The sequence below is a fragment of the Thunnus maccoyii genome, chromosome 12 (assembly GCF_910596095.1).
Source record: "Thunnus maccoyii chromosome 12, fThuMac1.1, whole genome shotgun sequence".
Classification (NCBI taxonomy): Eukaryota; Metazoa; Chordata; class Actinopteri; order Scombriformes; family Scombridae; genus Thunnus; species Thunnus maccoyii.
In genome coordinates this window covers 15110631-15138440 of record NC_056544.1, presented here as the reverse complement: position 1 = coordinate 15138440, position 27810 = coordinate 15110631, and the positions used below count along the sequence as shown (strand labels likewise).

Here is a 27810-nt window from a genome sequence, read left to right as displayed (position 1 = left end):
TATTATGCAAAAATGCTGCAACCTTTTCTTCAACTATAGGGTGTGTTGCCCAATGTTCAGATCAGGGCATGTGAGGGAACATTTCCTTTATAATCCTAACATAGAGAATTCATTTTAAGACACATTTAATAAAAGGCTTCTTATGAATTCATCTCACATTTCTTATTGAGTTTACTTAACTTCCTCTCTGCGCCTCTGTGTCTGACATCATTCAGCGAGTGTGTGTGAGTAAAGTAAAGCAACCACAAGAATTCAGTGCGCCATGCAGGAAACACATAAGTCTCAAGACAGAGGGCCCATTCTTACACAAAGTGGGCAGGGTGCAGTGACGTTGTGACCAAAACACACACACACACACTCACAGAGAAAGAGGAGGAGGAGGACGGGAAACAAGAGTAGAGAGGGAAACAGGAACAGAAAGTGAAGACTTGTCAAGATGTCTGGGTGAGGGGGATCAGAACAGAGAAGGAGCCGGATGCCTAAACAGAAACAACAGAAGTTTGAGCAGCTGACTGGATCAGACAGGAGGGGAGACTTGAACCTGCCACTTCACAAACGCCCGCGGGGTAAGGTGCTGCTTTGAAATAGATCTTGAGTGCCGGCAATACTTTTAAACTGTTCTGAGTGGTGAGCATTTATATATAAGCTGTTGATGCTTTTTGCTGTGTTACTCTGGGAAAACAAAGGCAAAATTCTTGCTATTGTGGGAGGCTCTTTTTATAAAAAAAATATATTTTGGCAGTACCATCTAACAGGATGTTTGACAAGTTATGATGATAAACTGATAAGTTTCTTCCTGCCTTTGAGTGCTGCAGCGTGTCACTATAACACACTCTTAGTTGTTTTCTTGACTTTTAAAATAAACATCTAATTTTGCGCTAAGAAGAAATTTTACCATGTGATATAATCTCTACTTGCTACATCAACCATATAGAATGACTTTCTGTTCAATGGACCTTTGCAGAAAAAATGTTTACTGATGATAGTTTCACATTCTGCTCCTACTAAGAATGTCCTCCACTTTGCTCCTTTTACTCAGTCAGGATCGAGTTGACACAAGTCTGAACCGCAATAGGCTTGTGCACTTGTGCACTCACTGTGGAGAACTGTACTCCTCTAGACTTTTAGTGACAGCGAAACAGCTGCACTTCCACGATAGCTCAAGTTTTGAGCAAAAGAACTTATGATATGAGACTTGAATTAAGTATGTGGGTTTAATAGTTTGTTGCTGGTCCAGTCAAACTGTGCATCAATATGGACTGATAAGGGCTTTGCTCTGACTGTGCGCTCGGGGCAAGTCATTAAAGATTCCTGCCTTGCCTTCTGTCACAGCTTTGTCTTTTAGGTCACACATGTTCCTTAAAAAGCAGCAGGGGCCATACTGATCGCAATCATAACATTTTTCTCAGCCCCTTCCTGGCTTTGTGTGCCCCAGAAATGGCCTTTTCCTGTATATGAATGGCTCCAGGAGAGCACAATGTCATGAGAAAGTGAAGAGTCAGAGAGTCAGTCAGAGTCTTAGAATGGCATCTCAGTGAAATCATATGAGCCAGGGAAATATTTAAAGCTTAATTTAAAACATACTTAGAGCTATTTTTATTATAAAAACATGGCTATACGGTCTATAAAATGACCTGTTGTTGTTTATTTTCATTAAATGACAAACTAACCTCAACTCAAACATGCATCACCACCAGTTGGAGTGTGAAAACCACAGAGCTGCAAATGGCTGACAGAGAGACACTCAAATGTTTACCTCGAGAAGAGTTTGAACCATCCGAGTGTGAAACTATCTGAGCTGGAGAATTTTCTGTAGTAATACAATAAAAAAACTTTTTTGACATTAAAAAGATAAAATGAGATCATATCATCCATGATCTAAGATCTTTTTTTACATTTCCTGTGTTACTTCTTGTTAACACTGCACTAGTACACCCATGTTTAGACACAACTTTCAGTGATCTCACTGTTCCGGGCCACAGACTATAATTATCATAACACTTAGTGACTTATTCATTCCATTTAATGACTTAACCTCTGATACATTGTTAGTCATCTCTTTTTCTATAGCTAGATCGCCCCTCTATGCTGCTCCTGGCCTCTGTCTCTCTCTTACAGACATATTGTTCAGTGGCTCGGGCTTGTTGTGTTGACAGTAGTTTCATAATGTAAGGGAGTCGCTCACCGAGACCAGAGTGTACACAAAGGTGATGGAGCTCAGCCAAGCTCATCACAACAGCATGTACCTACAGTAAAGAAAATAATCACGAATAATGCGGCGGTGACACAATCACTCAGAGCAATGTGCTCAGTCTTCATTGTGGCGGTGGTTCTCAACCTTCAAATGAAAGGTTGTGTATTTGCGATGCCCTAGTCACTGATCGCATGTCTTCTGGTTATAACGGTGAGTTTATTTGAATCATTTTTTGAAGTAATTCAAAACACACAAAGATTAGAAGAAAATCTGAAGAAATGTGCATCATTTTGTGTAGTGGAATTTTTTTTTATGCTTTCCTATCCTCTTAATCATCTTTCAACCCACCAGGTTTAGCTCTTTGTGGGGGTCATGATCACCAGGTTGGAAACCACAGACACTTTGATGAAAGGTTAAAAAAAGGTCAGCTTGCACCTGAAATCTAAAAACAAAGTATAAACTTTACAGGCTCAAAAAGCCCAGGAGTGCTTGGCCTAAAATACACAACGGCTTGTGTGACCTTGTAACTAACATTAATTGAATTTCAGTTGCAAAAAAATGTAACAGTAAGCCAAACAGACAAATATAGTTTTCAATGTGGTAATTTATTTTAGATCAGTGCTGGCTTCGGTGAAACTGCTTACTCTGAACTCTCACTTTGACGTTTCAGGTGACGCACTTGCTACTTAGCTTTAAGAGCTCAGTTTCCTGTTGAGAAAATGAACAGGAGGGAAGTTAGTGGGCTGTCTGAGGGTAAACCAATTTCACACATGAGACGCAACGCACAGCGACATCCACGCCAAATCTATTTGCTCTCCACTTGCAGGTGCATCTTCCTCTCCCTCTCTCTCTCTCTCTCTCTCTCTCTCTCTCTCTCTCTCTCTCTCTCTCTCTCTCTCTCTCTCTCTCTGCCTAAGAAGCAGCCAAATGTGAGATGAAAATCTTTTCTCCCTCCTGCATCTAGAATACAAAGGAGCCCTGTAGCCGTGAGCTACAGAGACTCTAAGGGACATACTTAAGTCAAATGGTGTTTGAAATCATTGAAAAACTATCGTTGTTTAACACCATTTAAATAAAGACGTCGCCTCAAGGCCTTGGAATTAATCAAACAGTCTATATTCTTTGAGAAAAAAGAAACAATATTTCTTTTATTTCTAAGACTTATCTTATTGCAGCCCCTTTACACCACATGAATACCTCACCTTATGTTTTCTTCTCCAGGAGAGCTGTTAAGAAGAGATTTCATCTGAGGGCAGAGGAAAATGTTACAATCAGACATTTATGAAAACTAAGGCCAGATCCCGTCTATCTCCTCCAATGGGAACCATTAGCCGGCTATATTCAGATGAATCTCCTGCAGCATGGTTCTCTCTAGCTTACCTCTCTCCCTCCTCTCGCTTATTTCTGACACTCTGTCGCACTCTCTGCCTCAGCGGGACTCTTAGAAAGATTGGTTACCACTATCTCTCCCTCAGACACAATCTCCCTCCATTTCTTCCTTTCTCTCCTTTTGCCTCCTGTCTTCCTCAGAGGGACTTTTAGAGAGATCTGCCCAGAATCCTGAATGACTCCTCTGCAGTATTAATGAGGGGAAAGCTGAAAATCTGAGGCTGACATTGACAAGAGGGGAGAGCAGGAGTAGAGACATTAAAGATGGAGACAGAAAGACAGATTGGAGGCAGGGAAGGGAAAGAGGGAGGAAGACAAGCTTTCTGCTGGAAACTAAATGTTCACTTTCTCTGTATTTTTTTTGTTCCACAGACACACCCAAACTCAACCACCCCTCTACAACTGGATTAAACTAAATCAAGAGCCAAAGGGCAAGAGGACAGGAGAGGACAAAGAGCAAGAAAACGGAATAAACAGACTTGGCTGATTTGCGGCTTTCTTCAAGATCAGAATCATCACAACGGGGCCATTTCAAAGAAAACCTTCCTATAAACAGATTTTCTTTTGGTCTCTTGGATTTGTTTCAAAAAAATGCTTTGGCCTTTTAACTGCTTGACAGGACACTTTAAGGAAGGAGGCATATATGAAGTCACCCTCCACGTTTCCAGTGATTCCAACTAACATAAACAACATAAGCCTGAGAGCATACACAAACATCACACAGTCAGCAGATAGAAATCTGCGTCTCAGGGCATCTATCTAAACTCCAATCATCAAAAGCAGGAGACATGAGAACATGAAAGCACTGAGGCTGACCTGAAAGTAAAACTTCATATCTTAAAACTCCAAAGCAGCAACCACATAACATAAAAGGACTTTAACTTAAATTAAAAGCATATCTTAATTATTTTTGGTGTCTCCAGCTGCCTACTATGCACATTTACTGTCTTATGAGCTTCACAAACCTCTAAAGGATTAATTGAAACTTTACAACTGCCAGACAGACTCAATTAAAAGGAGTCACAGCCCCGTATCCTAAAGCCATGGATGGGAAAACAGACAACATCCAGGATTTTTTCAACCAACTTTGGAGCTTTGCAACAGACAAACACAACCAGGGTGTCTACAACACAGTCTGCCTGGTGGTTCTTCTAATTCTTCCCCTGCTGGTCCTCCTCACTACTTTGGTGGTGTGCTGCCACTGCTGTTGCTGTCGCCATGCCAACGGCTGCTGTTGCTGCTGCTGCAAACACACTATGGCAACTGCAGGGTCGGAAACGAAAAAGAAAAAAAATGCGGCCAATACGGAAGACTTGTGGATCTCTGTGAAGACGGGGCCGATGACACCTGACAGGGTTGCCCTGACCATGGTGTAGGAATCCCTTTAAAAAAAAAAAAAAAAAATATTGCTGATCTTGGGTCAGTGGATGCAGTGGAGCTGATGAAGTGTCAAAGGGGCAAAAAACTCTGACTATCTTGGACTCAAAGGAGGCTAAAGGAAATGTTCAAACAAATGGGGAGAACTTCACATCGTAATGGACACAGCTTTGGTTTAACAGTGTACAGATTCTTGTAATTTTGTATTCATATATATGTGAATATATATCATATATATATGTAGTATGTGGAGGTTTTATGACAATGTTTACAGCATTTTGTATGAACTTTTTAGTGTGTGGTACATAAAGGAAGAAATATGCTAGACACAAGCCTATACATACTTACAAATGTGTGTGTGTGTGTGTGTGCTTGTGTGGTTAGGTTAGAGAGAGAGTGTGTGTATGTGTGTGTGTGTGAGAGAGAAAAGTACAGTGTTATTGAGAGCACTTTGTTCTTAGAGCTCCCATGTGAAATTCATTGTGTCTGTATTTGGGAGAGAGAGCCAATTTAAGGACTGCCCAGTGTTGAGGTGGCTGTAATGCTGCCTACTTTTCACATGCAGGCTGCAATCTAGACTGATGATTGACTCTCACTTTCTGAACTAAAAGCCTTCCAAAATGTTGAACTCACAGCATGCTGAAAGAAAACTATACCTTCATTCATATCAATATCTTTCCTGTTCTTGCTTTATTTGCTGTTGCAGTATTTAGGTCAAGGGAGCCTTAAAGGCACAATTTTTAATCCAAATGTAAACAAAACCACCAACAAAAATTTAAACCAAACATTCCTCTCAAACTAATAGTCTCTTAATAAACTCATTGATACTAGATAACAAATATATCTAAAGTCAATTAAGTTTTCCGGTTTGTTTATATCAATAATGCTTGGAAACCCAGCCACAGTCAATTATATTCCGTTGAGAAACAAACAATAATCATTTATTTCATCTTTCAGCTGAACTCCTCAATTATGCAAATAAATATACCTCAGAGTTATGTGGTCAAACAATCAGTGCTTTAAAAGTACAATTTTTTTTTAACTTATTTACGTAGCAGAAACTCTGGAATAATCAAATGATTTGGGCTTTAAGTGGATTGTGCCAGAAGGCTCATTTTTTTAAAAGGTGTATGACATCTCTAAGCCTGATACGCAGTAGCGTCTCAGCAGTATCATCGTCTTTATGCATTAGCTTACACTGGCACTAAGTTGATCTTCTTGTTCAAGTGCTGCTGGGAAAACAGGCCCCACTCATTTCATTACTGCTCAGACAGATACAGTCCCGTGTGGAAATCGGGGTTCGTCTCTTCTGCTTCATGTTCAGAGAGAGAAACTGTACTTGTTGGGCTTAATTTGAAAGCTTGCCCTGCAAAATAAAGCCCTTGTAGCAATGCATGATCACTAATCAGAGCTACGCCGCCCATACTGAGAGGTTTGCCAAGAAATAACATCATCGACATGTTCAGAGGTTGGCTCAACATGTTATTGTGGTTTGTATTTGTCAGAGGGAGATAACAGTCAGTTCACAGAGTTTCTGTTTTTATATGACAGAGGCAGGCTTTCTTAACAGCACATACAGTGAAATAATAGTCAAATAGATAAAAGACAGGAAAGATAAAACTACAAAAACGCTTTCACATGCAAGTGAGTTTTGAGAAGACATTTTAGAAGATGATTCTGACACACAAACCTGAGATACAAGGCAGGGAGTCACAGCTGGGCGTCCAATGCTGCAATAATTAGACAACCCAACTGATCACAGATTTTGAGCATTGATGGGTGAAAAATACCTGTCATGTGATCGTTGATATTTTGTTTTTAAGATACGGGGGAATTTGTTTTGCTTTCAGTTTTCTGCCAGTGGTTTCATCAGTATAATTACAAGGAAAAATGTAGGCAGGCAGGAAAATTATGGTTCTGCGAAAATAATCAACTATTCTGGCATGCATGCATATTGATATTTTTTCAAGTTCATTCCAGTTGGCCTCCGGCTGTACTCAGTTAGCAGCTGACCATGAGTTACTGATCCTCATTATCAGTTTTCAGATCTATCATACTGTAGAGGATTGTTAGTGTTTTTACAACCCTATAAATGTTTACTATTCTGAGGTGTTAACATGTTCACACCATTCACACTTTTCTCCTCAACACCTATTAGGCAGTATTTGTCATATTGAACCTTGTCGTGTTATGACTTTCCTTACTTCCCTCACACATCATATTTGATTTTCTAGGGACTACAGTATGTAAATCAGGAGGCAAAGGGCAGAAATATAAATATATGTGTTTTGCTTTTTCCCCTTCGTCGTTTTGCCTTGATCAGAGGGAATAGGGGTGGGGTTGGGGGGGATGGCAGGGGGGATTTGTCATCTGTTTGAACTGCAAATCTGCCATCCTGGAGAGTTTTCTATACGATAGCACCACTTTTTTTGATCCCATCCAATTATGCATGACATTGTATATTTAGGACATGTTTTTGTTGTTCCATAGTTGAAAAAAATGCTGAGGTGATTCTTTTTTTTTAATTATGTGCCTGGCTGGGCTTTGTTGGTTGCTCTGCATGCATAATTTATCTTGACATATAGAGATACAATGATAAAGGAGAGCACACTGTAGAAGATGACAGGGAGAGAAATAAAGTATTTTTCTAGCTTTGTGGAATCTCATTTTTCTATTTCTAATATAAATTGAAGTTAACAGAGCCTTTGAAATTTGACACCAAGTCATTATCTTTATGTGTAAGCATATCACATATTGCACCTGCCTCCTCTTTCAATGTGGCTGCCAAGACTTAAGAAGTATGCTCACAAAATTCAGTATTTACTGTGTAGAGCAGTGTGTACGTGATCACTTTTTGCAGAGTGTTAACACACTTTGCTTACTGAGACCACAGGAACTGTGACTGACTGTGAAATGTTAGGAAAAAAAACAAAACAACAACAACTAACAAAGAGCTGCAATTGTTTTTCATTTATGTACAGCATGACCTCTACTGTGCATGGCTTCAAACAGCAATAATTGATGATAAGCTGACAGTGGGTGCTGCAGTGAGTTACAGAAATGCTTGTGGATGGCAAAAAACAACCAAAAAAAAAACATGCAAATAGAAATCTATATTTAATGAATAAAAGTGATGGAGGAAAGTTACTTCCGGTTTAAACTGTAAGCTGCTGAAGCAAAGCAATTAATAGGCACTTCTGCCTCCAGTGATCTTCATGAACATGTAATTTTCATCATCGGTTTGATGGCCATAGCAGAGGAACCTTTGATGCAAGTAATCAGTTTGGCTTGAGGAGCAGTTCATCTCTGACGAAATTAAAGCTCAGACATGTACTTTGGGAAATTTGTTCCGTCTCACGGATCCTGATTCTTAACCTGCGTGAGATTCTCAATGTTGTCAGAGTATTAGCATAACTTTAATTTCAGCATGTAAACAACATATTTGTTTATTTCAGTCTTTAAGGCTGGAGGACGTGGCTTTGAGAACAATCTTTCATAACTTGTAATCTTTTCACTTTGACATGTAAATGTGAAAAAAAAAATCTGGAGGTGAATCCAACTCTCTGAGAAATTGTTTTAATGTGGTTATAAATAATGTGTGATAAATTGGGAATAATAATCAGTGAGCTTATTTTTAACACTTTAGTTAAGTGGTTGTCGACCTTTTTGGAAGACCTGACCCTTTGTAATGAAGGGCCCAAAGCTGCACATTTGTGACTCCACCTGTACATGAAAAGTACACATATATAGCCTCATTCAGGTCACATGTGGGATATAAACTTAGAAAGCCAGACAGCTGTGGCTGTTAATTTTTGATGTGGGAAGCACAATTTAGTGTCAGACATCCAAACACCACATAATACTGCTGCTCAGGAATAGGCTACTTGAAGGTGGACTACTTGGGTAACACCTCTATTGCAAAATTTGAACCAGCTAAAATGCATTGTTTTATATTGGCACATGTGTGAAAGTGAAAATCAATCAAGGAAAAAAAATACATTAATGAAAAGATCAATATATACATCATTCAACTCAAAACGCTGCCACTGTATCCCTGCAATACCAGGACAGACCACCAGGGGTCCGCTTTAGCTATAATGTACCTCATAATACAGGAACTTGCACCATCATCATTAGTAATTTTGGTACTTTTTTGCTTTTTTGCTGTGTGACAGTTCATAGGCTATTTCGACATCTCTTCTCTTCTCTTTTGTGACCTCTCTCTGGTCTGCACTTCTCTCTTTCCATGAACAGCTCACACTCCACCCCTTAAAACAAACACTCCCTTGTTACAACCACGTTCTGTCATGGAAAAAATACATCACACTGAAACTCAGGCATAAGTATCAACCTGACCAACACAGCCAGACAAATGTATGTATGCATGCTACTGTACTGTATTTATACACACACACACACATATGAGAGAGACTGAAAGAGAAAGAGAGAGAGGGAAAGAGAAAGGGCAAACTTCTCTTTCACCCCTTTGTGTTTATCCTGGCACGGAAAGAACAACTTGCCTTGCAGAGCAATGGCAGGAACCAATCTCCTTAAAGTAATTTGCAGTCACTGTGGCTGAAAAGGCCTTTCCCATCAATGAGCTTTTGTGAGACATTTCATTTTAAAGTTGAAATGAAATGCTATGCTAGGAATATCTGCTGCAAATTTGTTTTTGATGAATACACAGTAAAATGTTTTTCTTTTCTCTTCGTCCTTTTGGCCTTTGGGGATGAAGTGATGTTCCTGAGGTGTTGTTTGAGCAGTTTATGTTTGATAGCTGTATCTTTTTGTGTTTAAAAGGAGTAATCTGCTGCTTATATTCTGTCAGTACAGTTTTGGTTCCTTCCCAGGCAACCAGTTAGCTGTTGCCATCTACAGATTAGGAAAAACAGAATTGGGAAACTGTTATTAGACAAGATGGCAAACAGTCATCAGTTCCTGCAAGTAGTAGCTCAAGTTATTATGATGGCCTACTCTAGGAACACTGCAGTCATAGATAGAGAAAATCAACGGCACTCGTGTATTCATCAACCTTACAATTGGCTTAACAGGAACAGATTCAAGGTGAAATTCAGGTTTCATAATAGATTTATAATGTTAACTCAAAATATTCAAAATGCAATCTGAGCAAACTGATCAAGAGTGTGGTTGAAATCTCCACAAAAAAAAATAGTGGGTGGACCTTGAGTTATGTTAGACTGTGAATAGATGCAGATTGTTGAAACTAAAGCTACTGATAGTCTTTGGATATCTTGTACTATAGTTTTTAGGTTTAGGGATGCCAATGTCAGCCAGTCAGTAACTCCACCACTTTGCTCCAGACTGAAATATCTTGACATGTTTTGGATGGATTGCTGTGAAATTTGATACAGACATTCATGGTCCTTGAAAGGTGGAATTCCACTGACTTTCCTGATTTTTCACTCATCCAGTGAAATATCCCCACATCTACAAGATGGATTGACACATCATATTCTCCAGACAGTCATGCCTTGAGGATGAATCCTAATGACTTTGGATCTAGCACCACCATCAGTTTGACATGATTGGTTTTCACCAGTGAAATGTCTGATTATGGATCATGAAATTTGATACACACATTAATGTCCCCATCAGGATGAGTTGTAAAAACTAATCATCAGGTAAAATTTCACTTTGTCTAAATTTGGCAAATGTTAGCATGCTAACATGCTGAACTAAGATGAAAAAAATGATATAAACCTGGTAAACATTAGCTTGTTAGCATTGTCATTCTGAGCATGTTAGCATGCTGATGTTAGCATTTAGCTCCAAGCATTGTTGCAAAGATCCTCTCCAGACATATTTTAAGACATATAAAAATACCCAGAAGTTTAACTGCTGGACACAAGATGTCTCTTACTTCACTGTAAAGTCCATTCTCAGTGTTTGTGCACTGTAGGCTTCAAGTTTCCACATCACACTTGTGTAAATTGATTACTGGACCAAGATTTGCTTCCAAACTAGTTATCACAAATCCTGCTCATAGGCCCAACCCTTAAAATTAGATTTTCAATGAGCACAGAGAATATTTCCACTATCAGCAGATGAACGTTGAAACAACCTTCTAGTGTCAAACTCTGCACATGCAGCATTCTGCACAGTGAAGCTCAAACACCCAACTGTAGGAAGAAAAATTTATTTTTGAGTGGATGGGGTTTTTAAGTACAGTCTCACAGAGCTGCTAGCATGGCTATAGACTTATATTGTTATTGTGGCTAAATAATAACACAGTAATATGACACTACAGTAATAGTAAAAATATATAAAATCCTTCCTGACATTTCTATAGTAAGATACCCAGTCTTCATAACATCAACTGTGTGCAGAGTCTAAATTTTTTCATTAAAATCTGTGGAGCATAAAGATAGAGCCTCATGCTCATTAATTATATAGTTCACCCCATAAAAAAGCTCAAATTGTCCTTAGATGAGGAAAATGACAATGTCTTCATGTCACAAAAACTTTTTATTTATTCATTCTGTGAATGTGTGGCATGAATATGAATGAGCTATAATGTTGATTTGACAACACAATTGATACAGAAAATATTCATTCTGATTTCTTTGTGAACTTCTGACCTTGAAAAGACTGGTTGGGAATTGTCTGGAATAAAACCTTATGGGCCATGAAAGCTTAAAAAGACATCTTAGGGAATGCAATTTATGAGGGGCATGGACTACAAATCAGCTCTGGCAGATTAGCAGAAAGGTTGATTGATGTCTTCTGTCCTTGTCACATAAACCAACAGAGTTTGTGATAAAAGTGTAAAAAAATGTAATTAAGTAATAAAGTCAAAGTCAAAGCAGTATTAATAACATTTGTCACCTTTCCAGATTGAAAACAAGAGTTTGGTCATTAAGTTCCTGAGGATAAGGCGACAAACTCTGATGAAATTAATTCCTGTTGACGTTTGATGAGGGCACATTACATTGATTGATATGCGTTGTCCCTATCATATGATCGTAAAACAGGAGCAATATGGCCATTCCAGACAGCCATCCATTGTTGTTCTCTGGCTTGTCCCACACCAGCTACTGTAATGTGATGTGACAGTGTTTAAGGCACAGTGGCAGTCTAATGTGACACAGCCAGCCAGCGTCATGATCAATAAACTCAGGGCTCTAACTTGCTAATCGTCTGCACCTGATTCTTGAAGAAAACACACAAGCTGTTGGTACCACTTTTTTGTTTTACATTTATGTTATTATGACAATACTACTATACACAGGAAAAGCTGCTACTATTTCCTCTTAAAACATGAAATTAACAAATATTATACAAATAACCTGGGTTGCTGCCCTAAGATTTTTTTTCCAAAAAGTTTAAAATGAATGCAGTAATTGGTGAAGAAACTGAATTTTCAGTTTCCAATTTCCCTCAAATGCACTGTTTCCTGATTTAAAACAGCTTTCTACCAAAATCTGTGAAACATGAGTTTTTGTTTTATTACAATGACATTATAACTGATACACTAAACTCAACTTAATGTTCAACTTCAGTTCACTTCAAAACAACTCCAAGGCAGCTTCCTATTTGCCGCTTTCCCACAATCACACTAAACCTAGGAATTACTGGTGAATCTCATTGTAGACAAACAGCTAATAAGTTACTATTGCTTTTGAGCAATTCTCTCTTTGCCCAAAAAGTGTAAATATTGTCCTAGACTTGAGGCACTTAGGCATGTAGAACGGTGGGAATTCATGGGTGGTTATAGGTGATCCACACTGAACTCTTTCAACTGCACGAATATGAAGACATAAACCTAAATCTAACATGATGGCAGGTTGATACGGCAGAAGACGGCTGGTGTGGTTTAAGTAGAAGGTGCCCTTCTATTTCTTTTGGAGGATTTTGTTTCTGTTCTTCTCTCTGGCCATCAACGATCGTCTTTTCCGGCTGGACATGGCTCCCAGAGGTCGGATCTTCATCTCTGTGAAATCGAGGGATGTCAGGTGGCCCTTCCATGGTTCCCAGTTCACTCCCTGAAAGTGGGACAACAGATTGAGTGAGAAAGAGATTGAAGCGAAGAAGGGGAGAAATGAGTAAAAGTAAAGTAGAGTAGAAGGTGGAGGAGGGATGAAAGAGAGGAGAGGGGGGTAAAATGAGGGAGACAAAGGGAGAAGAGGCAGGTGGCATGACGGACGGGCAGAATGACAAACACTAATAAATACCAGCCTCTAGCTTCATTTCATGTGAATACAAACTTGTTTTGACTGTTATTGCATTTTGCTGACAAACATTGCGGGAGACATCTGCAGCAGCAATATTATGGATGAAATCTCGACAAGAGCAGAGAAATCCTCTGGCATTTCCTTCAGTATCAGTCTCCCTTAGACTTAATAACTGTTGTTGTTACCCTATCAGCCTGGTAAAAAACACTTATGGTTTATAGCTGGTGTGAGAAATGTGTTTTCTTATCACTGCTGATGGATTCAGGCCACTTCTGCTTCACCTCAACAATCCAAAACAAAATAAGTTAAAGTGGACTGGGGTGAAGTTGTCTTTGATTGCTGACCAGGGAACTGCCTCCTGCTCGGCTTTTTTTTTTTTTTTTTTTTTGCCTTTTTGCCTTTTTGTAAGTGGGTTTAGAAAAAAATGTCAAATACCAATCATTAATTTTTGTTGTGTTGCTGTGTATCATTTCAGCAGTTGCAAATAGTAACACGAGATGCATTTTGCATAACTGTATTTCTTTAAGCAGTTCGCTGAAGTATACATAATGAAAAATGAAAAGAAAAAAAAACTTCCAAACTTTGTGATAAAATCTGAGTGCTGAAACCAATAACTGTTGAGTTAATCAAGAACAACACTCAATGAAAACTTTATTTGCCACTCAGACCAAAGGACTGTAATACAGTTTTGGGATCCACAACTATCAAAGATCAATATTGTTTTGACAACAAGTCTACAATATATCTTAACTTAATGAAGCCGATTTAAATGGTAGAACTTCACACAAAGACAGAGAATAAAATTATTAGGCAAAATAGGAGTCAGGGCATGATGTTTGATAGACCTTATTTTTTTCCCCACCTGCATTCCACGAAGACCTGATCTACTCTGCCTCTGATTGGCTAGTACTCGTTGCCTTTGTTGGTTGGGTCGATTAGGTTTAGGCATGAGCCAATCAGAGGCAGAGTAGGGGCGGGTCTTGGTAGAATGCGGGTTTGACAGCCTTGTCTCTTGCTGTAACCATAGACTGTAAAAAATAGCTGTAACTGGTAACTTGGGGAAGTATAAATCTGTCATCACATAATACTCACTGCCACCTATTGGTCTAAAGGCACACCACACCTGAAATCAGAGGTTACTTAAAAACCTTGTGCGTCATGTTTAACAATCCTGTATTTATGTCAATAAAGTTACAGTATGATTTAATGCACTTCAGATAAAAATTCATTTTGAAGATGTATGATGATTTGCATTTACATGATTTCGTCATCCTGATTTTTCATATTGTATTTTTGCTCTCACACAACATGCAACTACATGTCTGTCCATTCTGGAGGAGAGATCCGTCCTCCATTGCCCCTCCTCCTTTATCTGAATTGAGGGTGTTGTATGCTGTACACCTTGAGCAAATTTGTGATTTGTGATATTGGGTTATATTTATCAAATTGACTTGACATGACATGAAAATCTAGAAAAATAATTATTTTTGTTCTTCAAAATCACATTTTGCATGCATGATCCAATAATCCATAATCCCTGCTCACTCACCATACTGTGCCTGTTGTCACCCCATTTGCCGTTGAGGTTGGCCAGGTGACAGTTTTTGTACCACCAGGCGCCACGGTGGGTCAGGGCACAGTTACCCAGGGCGATGTCATTATCTGAATCAACAGTTGTCCAGGGTCGACCTTGATGGTACGTCATTGCATCACCTAGGGATCGTCAACAATGATAAACAATAATAATTAGCACTGTTGAAATGTTCAAAACTCTAAAGAAGCGTCTCTATGCAGTTCATCTTTCCTCTACTCGCAATATATTCACAGAGCTTGCTGCCTCCATCTGCTCACAGATGGAAGAAATTTAATAAAATGCCAAAAATAGAGAGATACAGTAGCACAGTATATGTTGTCTCAGCACACTGTGGTATGTGTAGACACAGCATCCCGCTGTTGTGAGTCTGTATCTGTCTGGCTTCAAAGCCTACTAAAACCCTGCCTTTGTCAGATACTGCCTTCCCTCTATAGCAACTGTCTATTACTGACTGAATATAAGTTTCTGAAACAAATATCCCACCTGCTGTTGGTGTGTATTTGCTTTTCTCAGCACCCCATGGCATGATGGGTGTGCCCACTGCTTGAAACCCTTACATTCCCACCCTTGTCTATCTTATTACCATCCTTACCGTCTCTTCTTCTCTATAAGTCCCTCTACTTGAGTTAAGTGCCAGAGAGAAAATATAAGCCTTCAAAGCTACAGTATTTATATTGCTTGTGGCTTGGAGAGGATTTTAAGAGCAAAAGCCCACCTGCTGTCCCGCTGTATTTGCCAATAGTGAGCTTGAACTTCTGCTTGACTGGGGCGATCTTAAAGTTGTCGTACACAGCGTACACCCTCTCTGAGCCAAGGCCCAAGTCAAACCTCAACTCATACTGGGTGGGAGTGTTGGTGAGCTCATATATCTTATCCAGACCTGAGGGAACACACAGCCAGAGAATGTAAAAGAGAGAAAAGACACTCTGGTACTCGATTACTCATTAAATGTGCATGTTTCAGTGTCTGCAGAAAAACCCCTGAGAACACTGGAGCGCTTACCAATCCAGAACTCGTCTGTCATGTTGCCAAAACCTGCAATGTACTGTCTCCAGCGTTTCATAAAGTCCAGCTTGCCAGTGGTACGGCGCTGCAGCATCTGAAAGCAGCAAGCACAAGATGTTCACTGACTGCAAATGTTTACTTTTGGTTGTTGTTTCCCACTAATATGTCTATCGTCTTCACTTATTAATCATTTGTACCAGCCAGCCGCCTCCATCAGTGTCCATGTCGCAGTAGACTTCTATTGGTTTGGAGCGGTCATTGTTGATATAGACAGTGTAGATGCCACTCTTCTTATTGCCATTCTTCATGATCTGAATGCAGTCCATGGGGAAGGGGTACAAAAGACCAACTAGGGAGGAGGATGTGAAATGAACATTAGTAATGTTCGCGTAACTCTCATGATGTAAAATCACATTAAAGTGCAACATAACGTTATAGAACATCGACAAATGACAAAAAAGACAGCAATGTACTGTGACAGGATGCAGAATTATGCATGTTATCCGTAGACTTGGAGCTGACAGCAGTGACTGAAGCTGCATACACAGTACAGACCTGTTCTGAAGATGGTCTCTACCACCCTGCTCCTCTTGCTCCCCCTGTAAGCAATGATGGTGACGATGTATCTCTTGCCCATCTCCAGACTGGATACAGCAAAACTGCTCTCGCCAGCTCCGAGCTGCTTTTCAACAGCCTGACCACAAAACACAACAAATTAATCTTACTGACTCAGTATAATACATAGTAACATAATAGTCTTATGTTATATATAATTTTGTATATAGTGTTCCTGACATGATGAAATTACATTAAAATGAGTGTTTTAAATTTCATTTGGACACAGGCATGATGTTGGCTCCTCAATAATTAAAGTATCAAGGAAAAGATCAGTAACACCATCTGTGTGCTTATTACTTCTAGTAGATTAATGTCATTTTTGGCCACAAGAGGTCAGTGTTCTACTGAGAACATTCACCTTTAGCCTCAGCCTGCTTCAAACAGTACAAACATGCGTCCATTTGCTATTTTAAAGCTTTGGCAAAAACAGAGCTTAAAATAAATTCAGTGTTGTGTGGTTTGTCATTCCTCTTTTGCTGCAGGACTCTACATGGTGGCTCTGCTTTTATCTGATACAGAATAAGAGGTTTTGCATATCCTCCTACGCTGTCAGTTTTCCACTTTGTTGGATAATAATCAATATAAACATACCGTGATACAGAGTAGTTTATTTCTGTATTTCCAAACTGTGAGATAAAAAGTTCAATACCTTAGCTGTGGCATTATTATACTGCATTGTAGGAAAATGTGTAAAGTCTGTCTCTCTCTCTCTGCGTAATTATGTGTGTGTTTTCACCCTTGTGGCTCAGTACCTCCATGGTGCTATCCTCATCTCTGTAGGTGAGGATGTACCCATCAATGTCAGCCAGAGGAGGGATCCAGGTCAAAAAAGCAGACTCCAGCGTCACATCTGTGGCCTTCAGGTCCCTCGGGGCATCAATATCTGTGGGTTAGAGTGTACATCAAAGCAGATGACAGCACAAGAACACAGTGTGTACTGAATGCTCATTATCAACTCAGCTCAGGGTTGGGTAATAGGAGGATTTTGGTGCTGCTTTCATTGGAGTGTAAAACAGGGGAAAATAATTGTGACTGACTTCTCTTCTTTGCCTCTCTCTACCTGAAGCTCAACGCCAGAGATGACTAACATCCGCATGCAAAGTTACAATTTGCCTCTACAGATAAACTGGCAGTTATTGTCTCCTTTATTTAAATGCTTTGGAGGCTTGGCCTGAAACAGATGCTGAAATAATTTGTCTGACACGAAGACGCCTGCTGTAACAGTGGGAGACTTAACCTCCCATGGCTCAAGATATTGGAGTAAGTGTATGCCACCATGAAGAGCAAAATCAACCCAAGCAATCTATTATTAACTCACGTCAAGAGTTATACTTTTAGTGCTCTTCTGCTAAGAGAAAAAGTAGAATACGGTTCGATTGAGGGTAACACTGCCTTTATTTAGGAATTATCGAATAGTAACTTTTAAGATCAGTGAAAACATTAAACAGCTTTGTGGTAATTAAATTGTAATTGGAGAAAATAGTGTGAATAGTGGCAAATTTAGTAGCACCTTTGGTACCATTAGTGGAATGCAGCTCATGAAAAAGTCTATGAAACACACTGGTGTTGGTTTGAGACAGCTCCAACTGACACATTAATGGTGCCTGTTACTAGGCCCAATAAAGTCACAAATGTAATAACACATGCTTTTATGTATCCCAGATGATTTCTTTTGACACAATGGCTTTCCTATTTGAATCCAGCATGGCATTGGTCTGTAGCCACCGATGGTTGCTAATGAGTTACGACGAGACAAGTTTATAATCCAAAACTCTGGCCTTTGCTGCCTAATTGAAAAAGATCCAGCTTTCACTTAGAGCTCCCAGGTGATTTTACAGATCATCTGGCTCACACAAAGATACCCGTTGTAACCCATTCACCATGTGGTGCTGCTGCTATTTTTTTATCCCACACTGAGTTACGAGACATACCCGGTGACCTGGCCTGGCCTGTGGAAAGCATTTCCTGCCAGAACAGAAGTGTTGGTGCTTTCGGGCAGTTCTGAAGTTTAGACTAAACAGATTTTGAATGGGTAAGAAATGTGCAGTTGAATAAATCAGAGGTCATATGACATAAGAAGTGATGGATTGTTGTTTTGCAAAAACAGCATTATTACTGAATGAATAAATAAAGAAATAAATCCCTATGTCCAACTGGTTTTCAGGTGTCTACAAAATTCGGTAGACTACTATGGTTTGTTTGAATTACTATTTTTGACAGTACTGGTTGTTTTGAAAATTACACAGATCAAATATAAAGGTACACTTTACTGTACATTTACTAAAAAAACTCCATAAATTCCACATATAATGAGAGGTTTAGGACCAAAGTGAATCACCCAGATGCTTTCCCTGACCCCTGATACTTAACCTTTGACACCTGTGTTTATCATGCGTGTCAGAGGATAATAAAACAGTCAGGATTCCAAAACCCAATTCAAGGAATTTTGCTGAAATTAACATCATGAAATTTCTGATCACCTTCATAGGAATTAAATTAGTCCTTGTCGTCTTCAGAAAGGTATTAACTTTCCTGTGCCTGTGCCAGTAACCTGTCTCTGCTTCTGTAGAACCATTCTTTCCACAAGTTAGAGCAACATGTAGCAGAACCTGACTGACTGAAATTCTTATCAGCATTCTCAGACTATGGTTTTTGTATTTAACAATAATACAACAGTAACCTGAACAATACCTGGGAGTCATTACTGAAAGGCAACTTGGCGTTTTGATACCTTGTAGGAATGCTATTTCTAGAATGTGGCTGTATGCATTTGCATTGTTACATTGGTTTAGTATGTTACACATAGAAAATGTTCTTTTATCAATGTACAGCCATGCTAAAACTTAAAAATTATGACTTCAGGATGTAATCTAGTTTTGTTTCTATGTTTTTCACCTCCTGTCAATATGAGAATAATATTCACTGCATGAAAAAACAGATTTTCAGCCCTGTGAATGCCTGTAAACCTCACTAATTCGCAGCAGTTAACAGCTGTTTACAGCCTGTGAAGTCCCACATTCGCCTTTGTCTGTGGGGGGTGGACTTCACACCCCCTGCAGAGATCTGTGATTTAAGCATAAATTGACAGATTTACCATTTTCACTGCTGTCTCATATAAACATCAGACTGAGGCCTACTTTTACTGGAAAGGTCCAGGATCAGATCACATTTATCAGGATAGTTTTCCGTATATAAACTGCTTAACCTCTGTGCCTCTTTGTATCAATGAATGCAGAAATCTTGACTGCCACAAAGAAGGTAAAAAAGTGATAAAAGGTCTTTGTACTATGAAGTTAGCTTATCATTAATTTATCTTCACCACTTTAGGTGTTAAATGATGAACTGCCTTTTCAAAAGAAAATGGGTCTTTAATATTACCAAAAGAAAATCCTGCCTGATAGTGTATTAACCTGTCTCAGCTTCTGTTGAAATCTTCCTGGTGGATTTGTTTCCCTTGATGGCCCAGACGTAGACAGTGTAGAGGACTCCAGGCCTCAAGCCAGTCAGACTGTAAGAGGTGCTGTCAGGCCCAACTGGGATTTCCCCACTAGAGCCCTCAGAGGAGCTGTAGGTTAGGACGTAGCCATCAATTTCTGCCTGGACCCGATCCCATGACACGCTGAAGCTGGACTCTGTTTCATCTCGGGCTAAGAGGTTAGCAGGAGCATCCAGTTCTATAGGAAGATGTTAGTAGAGGTGGTTATGATGCAAACTACAGTACAAGATGTATTGTTTCATTTCTCACTGAAAGGAGAAATCAAATAATTTAGTGTGCGTTTTCTAATAACATTACTAAATGACAGTGAGTAAATAAAGAATGAAAACATGCAATATAACAAACATAAAAGATCATATTTTAAATAAATTGACCAATAGATCAATATCAAATGTAGAAACTTGTCTCAGCCTGCATTTAAATCTTCATGCTAGCTTTGCATGCCTTGACAGTTGAAAGGTAAGTGACGCAAGATCTCAGGCAGTTAAAGGGAGTATCAGGCCCCATCGAGGGCCTTGAGCTTTCATCAGAACAGTAGCTAAAACTACTGTACGTTCCTTTTTTTCTGACTGCATGTGGTCTCATGACTCATTGATGACATGCTCTCTTTCATCTTACACCAAGAGATTCATATGAGCATCCAGTTCAGCATATGGAGTCATGGTTAAAACAAAAGCTTAGAGAATTTTTCCATGAAAAATGGACACGGGAGCCCATTCCTGGAACCCAGCCGGAATCTGGGTGAACCTTGTAGCTCAGCCAGAAATGCTGGGATTCTGGGGCTATGTGGCACAGACAGAGCAGATTTCAGCGATGTCAAACATGCCATCAAAAAGTGACTTTGAAGGTGTATTCTCTCCACTCTGGAGGAGAGAGAGACTGAGCTAATGGATGGGGTTGAGAGACACTCAATAAATATTTTTGGGCTGAGCTCTGGACACAGCATCTGTCTTTGAACCAAACTTATTACTAGTTATTTGTTGCAGGGAGAAAAACTTGGATTGTATATTTAAAGGGGACTGTTTGTAATTTTCTGTCATTTATATACTGTTATATTGTCGGATGTCTGTTAAATATGGTCAAAGTTCCAAAACGTGAGCTCCCTGAAAGTCAAAAGCCAGGGCTTCAGCCTGCTCTGAACACTCCATTTGCAAAGTTACCTCTACTTCCCCATTGAACTGATGTCAGATTGTCATTCAGATGTCCATTTTGCAGTATTTGTTGCTAGAGTTGTTGCTATGGTTGTTCAATGGGTTGTCCATTCGCATATCTCGGATTGGATTTCAGCTTGTTAGAGGATATAGGAGAACGATTAAAAGTTTGGGGAATCATCTATAGAAATGCAGACATTATATCAGGTCATGCTAGTAAAGAGACAGCTGAGCCAATATTCAATCCATCCTTCACCTGTTGTCACAAACTTTAGGTAGTGCAGTAACTGAGAGGATCACATTGTTAAATTTAAACAAAGGCTGAAATGATGTTCCCCAATATGTTGGATGCCCTCAGTCTGACATAGTTAGGATTTTTGATTTGAGAGGAACTGTGTGGAGCAGCTGCTCCTCAACAGTAGCAGGTAGAGGTGTTTTGGACACTTCGAAAGAACGGCTCTGAGGGCCTCTTTATGCTCCAGGCATGACTGACTGTGAGGAAACCGCAGGTTAGTCCCAGCACATGCTGGCGGAATTATACCTCTGAGCTGGCATGGGAGTGCTCAGGAAGAGCTGGAGCAAGTTATTGGGGGAAAGGATGTCTGGGCTGCTTTGCTCGCCGTGACCTGAATAAGCAGTTGGCAAGTAGATGGATGAACTGATGGATGGATACATTGGAAAACTACTTTAAACAAACAAGCTGACTCTGATTAGTCTACCATGTGAGAAAACACACTTATTTTTTTGGGAGGTTTACAAGGGAGTTGTCTTGTATTTCAAAACACCTGTAATTATAGGGTGTTTGAAGAGCTGGTGTATTCAAAATGGATATAATGGTCAGGTAATTTGATATTTGAAACCTGTCTCAGCTTGTGTCGAGATCCTCCTGCTGGCTTTGATTCCCTTGACGGCCCAGACGTAGACGGTGTAGAGGACTCCAGGCCTCAGGCCAGTCAGACTGTAAGAGGTGCTATCTGGGCCCAGAGGGATTTCCCCACTAGAGCCCTCAGAGGAGGTGTAGGTTAGGACATAGCCATCAATTTCTGCCCGGACACGATCCCATGATACGCTGAAGCTGGTCTCTGTTTCATCTCGGGCTAAGAGGTTAGCAGGAGCATCCAGTTCTATAGGAAAATGTTAGTAGAAGATATTAATACACTACTGATGCAAACTACAATTTACAGATGGGTGACAAGGTATGAGCGGAGTAACATAACAAATGCGGGGCAGGAGGGGTCACTGAATGGTTTGATGAACATGATGTGAAACATAAGCTCTGACCCTCACAGTCACCAGTTCGCAACCCAAATGAACAACTTTGGAGGGTCGTGTTAGACATTGTTCTCCATCACCATCATCAAAATACCAAATGAGGGAATATCTTTGGGAAGAATGGTGTTCATCCCTCCAGTAGACTCTAAGCCAAGAAGCACTGAAGCTATTCTGGAGGCTCCTGGTGGTCCAACACTTTAATAAGACACTTTATGTTGTTCTTTTTTTTCTTTTAATGGGTCAACCATCTGTATATTATTTGATCTCCTACAGACAAATACTACATTATTAAGATGTCAATCATAGAGAAAAGAGTTTCCTTCAAATCAGATAATCAAATGCTTTGGATTTGAACATAAACTGTTGGATTTAAGACCTGTCTCAGCTTGTGTCGAGATCTTCCTGCTGACTTTGTTTCCCTTGATGGCCCAGATGTAGACAGTGTAGAGGACCCCAGGCCTCAGGCCAGTCAGACTGTAAGAGGTGCTATCTGGGCCCAGAGGGATTTCCCCACTAGAGCCCTCAGAAGAGCTGTAGGTTAGGATGTAGCCATCAATTTCTGCCTGGACACGATCCCATGACACGCTGAAGCTGGACTCTGTTTCATCTCGGGCTAAGAGGTTAGCAGGAGCATCCAGTTCTATAGGAAGATGTTAGTAGAAGATATTAATGCACTACTGATGCAAACTACAATATACAGATGGGTGACAAGGTATAAGCGGAGAAACATAGCATAGGCAGGGCAGGAGGGGTCACTGAGTGTTTGATGAACAGGGCATGAAACATAAGCTTTGACCCTCACAGTCACCAGTTTGCAACCCAAATGAACAACTTTAGAGGGTCATGTTAGACAGTGTTCTCCATCACCATCATCAAAATACCAAATGAGGGAATATCTTTGGGAAGAATGGTGTTCATCCCTCCAGTAGACTCTAAGCCAAACAGCACTGAAGCTGTTCTGGAGGCTCCTGGTGGCCAAAAACTTTACTATGACACGTGATGTTGTTTTGCAGACAAATACTATGTTCAGAAGATGCCAATCACAGAAAAAAGTGTTTCCTTCAAATCAGATAATCAAGGGCTTTGGAATTGAACATAAACTGTTGGATTTAAGACCTGTCTCAGCTTGTGTCGAGATCTTCCTGCTGACTTTGTTTCCCTTGATGGCCCAGATGTAGACAGTGTAGAGAAGGCCAGGCCTCAGGCCAGTCAGACTGTAAGAGGTGCTATCTGGGCCCAGAGGGATTTCCCCACTAGAGCCCTCAGAGGAGGTGTAGGTTAGGACGTAGCCATCAATTTCTGCCTGGACACGATCCCATGACACACTGAAGCTGGTCTCTGTTTCATCTCGGGCTAAGAGGTTAGCAGGAGCATCCAGTTCTATAGGAAGATGTTAGTAGAAGATATTAATGCACTACTGATGCAAACTACAATATACAGATGGGTGACAAGGTATGAGCGGAGAAACATAGCATAGGCAGGGCAGGAGGGGTCACTGAGTGTTTGATGAACAGGGCATGAAACATAAGATCTGACCCTCACAGTCACCAGTTTGCAACCCAAATGAACAACTTTAGAGGGTCATGTTAGACAGTGTTCTCCATCACCATCATCAAAATACCAAATGAGAGAATATCTTTGGGAAGAGTGGTGTTCATCTCTCCAGTAGACTCTAAGCCAAACAGCACTGAAGCTGTTCTGGAGGCTCCTGGTGGCCAAAAACTTTACTATGACACGTGATGTTGTTTTGCAGACAAATACTACGTTCAGAAGATGCCAATCACAGAAAAAAGTGTTTCCTTCAAATCAGATAATCAAGGGCTTTGGAATTGAACATAAACTGTTGGATTTAAGACCTGTCTCAGCTTGTGTCGAGATCTTCTTGCTGACTTTGTTTCCCTTGATGGCCCAGATGTAGACAGTGTAGAGGACCCCAGGCCTCAGGCCAGTCAGACTGTAAGAGGTGCTATCTGGGCCCAGAGGGATTTCCCCACTAGAGCCCTCAGAGGAGCTGTAGGTTAGGACGTAGCCATCAATTTCTGCCTGGACACGATCCCATGACACGCTGAAGCTGGACTCTGTTTCATCTCGGGCTAAGAGGTTAGCAGGAGCATCCAGTTCTATAGGAAGATGTTAGTAGAAGATATCAGTGCACTACTGATGCAAACTACAATATACAGATGGGTGACAAGGTATGAGCAGAGAAACATAACAAATGCGGGGCAGGAGGGGTCACTGAATGGTTTGATGAACATGATGTGAAACATAAGCTCTGACCCTCACAGTCACCAGTTCGCAACCCAAATGAACAACTTTGGAGGGTCGTGTTAGACATCGTTCTCCATCCCCATCATCAAAATACCAAATAAGGGAATATCTTTGGGAAGAATGGTGTTCATCCCTCCAGTAGACTCTAAGCCAAGAAGCAACAAAGCTGTTCTGGAGGCTCCTGGTGGTCCAACACTTTAATAAGACACTTTATGTTGTTCTTTTTTTTCTTTTAATGGGTCACCCATATGTATATTATTTAATCTCCCACAGACAAATACTACGTCATTAATATGTCAATCACAGGAAAAAGGGTTTCCTCAAAATCAGATAATCAAGTGCTTCAGATTTGAACATAAACTGTTGGATTTAAGACCTGTCTGAGCTTGTGTTGAGATCTTCTTGCTGACTTTGCTTCCCTTGATGGCCCATATGTAGACAGTGTAGAGGAGCCCAGGCCTCAGGCCAGTCAGACTGTAAGAGGTGCTATCTGGGCCCAGAGGGATTTCCACACTAGAGCCCTCAGAGGAGTTGTAGGTTAGGATGTAGCCATCAATTTCTGCTTGGGCACGATCCCATGTCACACTGAAGCTGGACTCTGTTTCATCTCGGGCTAAGAGGTTAGCAGGAGCATCCAGTTCTATAGGAAGATGTTAGTAGAAGATATCAGTGCACTACTGATGCAAACTACAATATACAGATGGGTGACAAGGTATGAGCTGAGAAACATAACAAATGCGGGGCAGGAGGGGTCACTGAATGGTTTGATGAACATGGTGTGAAACATAAGCTCTGACCCTCACAGTCACCAGTTTGCAACTCAAATGAACAACTTTGGAGGGTCGTGTTAGACATTGTTCTCCATCCCCATCATCAAAATACCAAATGAGGGAATATCTTTGGGAAGAATGGTGTTCATCCCTCCAGTAGACTCTAAGCCAAGCAGCACTGAAGCTGTTCTGGAGGCTCCTGGTGGTCCAACACTTTAATAAGACACTTTATGTTGCTCTTTTTTTTTCTTTTAATGGGTCACCCATCTGTATATTATTTGATCTCCTAAAGACAAATACTATGTTATTAAGATGTCAATCACAGGAAAAAGGGTTTCAAGTAGGTAATCAAGTGCTTCAGATTTGAACATAAACTGTTGGATTTAAGACCTGTCTGAGCTTGTGTCGAGATCTTCCTGCTGGCTTTGTTTCCCTTGATGGACCAGATGTAGACAGTGTAGAGGACCCCAGGCTTCAGGCCAGTCAGCATGTAAGAGGTGCTGTCAGGCCCAACTTGGATTTCCTCACCCGAGCCCTCAGAAGAGCTGTAGGTTAGGAGGTAGCCATCAATTTCGGCCTGCGCGTGATCCCAAGACACGCTGAAGCTGGTCTCTGTTTCATCTTGCGCCGTGACGTTACTAGGAGCGTCCAGCTCTGCATGGGGAGTTATGGTTAGTAAAGACTACTAATCACTACATTCAGTGCAAACATAACAGTAACTACACACCTCTGATACAAAGCAGTACACACATAACTCATAACCTTATAGTTATTGTGTAAGAAGTTATAAACAATGGATAAGATGTCAAACTTGCATCGAACTGAGTGGAGAGGTTAATGGGTTTTTTGGTATTTTAATAAAAATGTGTAATTTTCTCATAAACCAGATTTGTTTGTGTGTTGTTGTAAAAATGAAATTTAGGTTAATTGAAAACAGTTCTTTATGTTTAAAACATTTCAATATTACCTATAATGACCCTATTTGACAATTTTTGTTTTGAGGAATACATGTTTGACATCAAATCACATTTTTCCATAAGCAGTTGTACTATTAGTACGCTATGAGCTATGTTAATAAAAACATGCAATACCACACAACTATTGCAAACAAACGAGTATGGAAGAATATTGTTAAGTTAGTCATTGTCCTATTGTCACTTATTGTTAAGAAGAATCAGAACCACTGTTGTTCTGTCTTACAATAACACTGATTGAGAGATCTCATAAAGTATTTTTTACCAGCTCATGTGCCATCATTAGAATATGCTGCATTCAGAGACTTGGTGGATGTCACTATCTTTCCAAATTACCACATGACCCATAATTGACATTAATCATTAATTGATTAATAGCCATTATATGTATGGACATCATGGAGGTGGATATCTGTAGATCTATTTACTTCTGGGGCTCTCACACTGGACAGCACACTAAGGGCAGCTCACCATGTTGTTGTCTGTTTGGGTTTTTAAATGCACAATTACCCTTACAGGGATACTGTTAGCAGATTTGGTTCATATTGTAAGATTTTACATTAGTTTGCAATGTCTAAATGTGTGGGTACAGGTGCAGTAAAAAGCACACCCCTTTGATTTTGAATAACACAGAAGGTGAACACTTTCATATTCCACAAATAAATTCACTCACACATTTCAGCCTCATCTTTCTCTGTTCATGACAGAAAAAAACAGCAACAGTTGCTCCTCCCGTATCCCTCTATATCATAGATCTCAAACAACACTTCTACCATCACCAGCTAGCAAAGTGAGTTTCAAGACACTTCAGATGTGCCCTCCTGCTGTGTGATGTATGAGTGAGGTTATTGGAGCTATCATGTCTGCTTCCCTCGTCAAAATCAAAAACAGGAAAAAAAATCTGAAATCTGAATGAAAAAAAGATTCAAATTGTGTGTAAAAATAGAAAAAAAAGGAAAAGTACATTTGGACTGTTCTACAAAACAGAAGTAGTAAACCACTGTTACCCATTTTGCTAAAATCAATGGAAACCCTTAGTGGCACAAAATAAATACATACACATACAAATGCTTACACACACACACACACACGCACAGCACCACATATTTGAAAATTATTAATAGGATAAAACACTGTGGATTTACATTTGCTGCTCTTCTACTGTGTTCCTGACATGTCAAACATTTGTACTGTTGGCATTTAATGCATCCATCACATCAGAACAAATGTGATAATTATATCTTCCTTTTCTGTTGAATATGAAGAAGTTTTTGGTCCCCATTTTCAACTAAACTTTAAAGCAATTTGGATAAAAGTCAGTCAACTCTCAGATTCACTCTTCTTCTGGCATAAATGCAAGCAGACAGCAATAGCTGCTAACCTTCACTAGAACAGGATTAAGAGACAGCAGAGCATAAGAGACAAGAGACACAAAATAGCCGGCTTAGTTGACTTAACAAAATTGTCTCTTCTCAAACTTCTAATGGACATTCAACCCCAGGCTACACTA

At 40.0% G+C, this 27810-nt stretch overlaps 2 protein-coding genes across 3 annotated transcripts in view; one reads left to right on the top strand and one right to left on the bottom strand.

The window, feature by feature from the left end:
* Window positions 1-367: 367 nt before the first annotated feature.
* Window positions 368-7288, top strand: LOC121907948 (uncharacterized protein KIAA0040). The gene is made up of 2 exons (XM_042427533.1): window positions 368-566; window positions 3956-7288. The coding sequence occupies exon 2, from the start codon at window positions 4627-4629 to the stop codon at window positions 4957-4959; it is 333 nt and encodes a 110-aa protein (XP_042283467.1). The 5' UTR covers window positions 368-566; window positions 3956-4626; the 3' UTR covers window positions 4960-7288.
* A 5098-nt stretch (window positions 7289-12386) lies between these two features.
* Window positions 12387-27810, bottom strand: part of tnn (tenascin N) — a 38545-nt gene continuing 23121 nt past the window's right edge. Inside the window, exons 10-23 of one of the 2 annotated variants that reach the window (XM_042427503.1) lie at window positions 25717-25980; window positions 24933-25196; window positions 24145-24408; window positions 23405-23668; window positions 22665-22928; window positions 21877-22140; window positions 19780-20043; window positions 17122-17252; window positions 16307-16445; window positions 15949-16100; window positions 15749-15845; window positions 15462-15626; window positions 14702-14865; window positions 12387-12963 (exon numbers count right to left, since the gene is read on the bottom strand). In XM_042427503.1, the coding sequence (XP_042283437.1) occupies window positions 12814-12963; window positions 14702-14865; window positions 15462-15626; window positions 15749-15845; window positions 15949-16100; window positions 16307-16445; window positions 17122-17252; window positions 19780-20043; window positions 21877-22140; window positions 22665-22928; window positions 23405-23668; window positions 24145-24408; window positions 24933-25196; window positions 25717-25980 (2846 nt within the window). In that variant the 3' untranslated portion in view covers window positions 12387-12813. The remainder of the gene's footprint in view (window positions 12964-14701; window positions 14866-15461; window positions 15627-15748; window positions 15846-15948; window positions 16101-16306; window positions 16446-17121; window positions 17253-19779; window positions 20044-21876; window positions 22141-22664; window positions 22929-23404; window positions 23669-24144; window positions 24409-24932; window positions 25197-25716; window positions 25981-27810) is intronic. The other variant, XM_042427504.1, reaches the window with a different exon arrangement.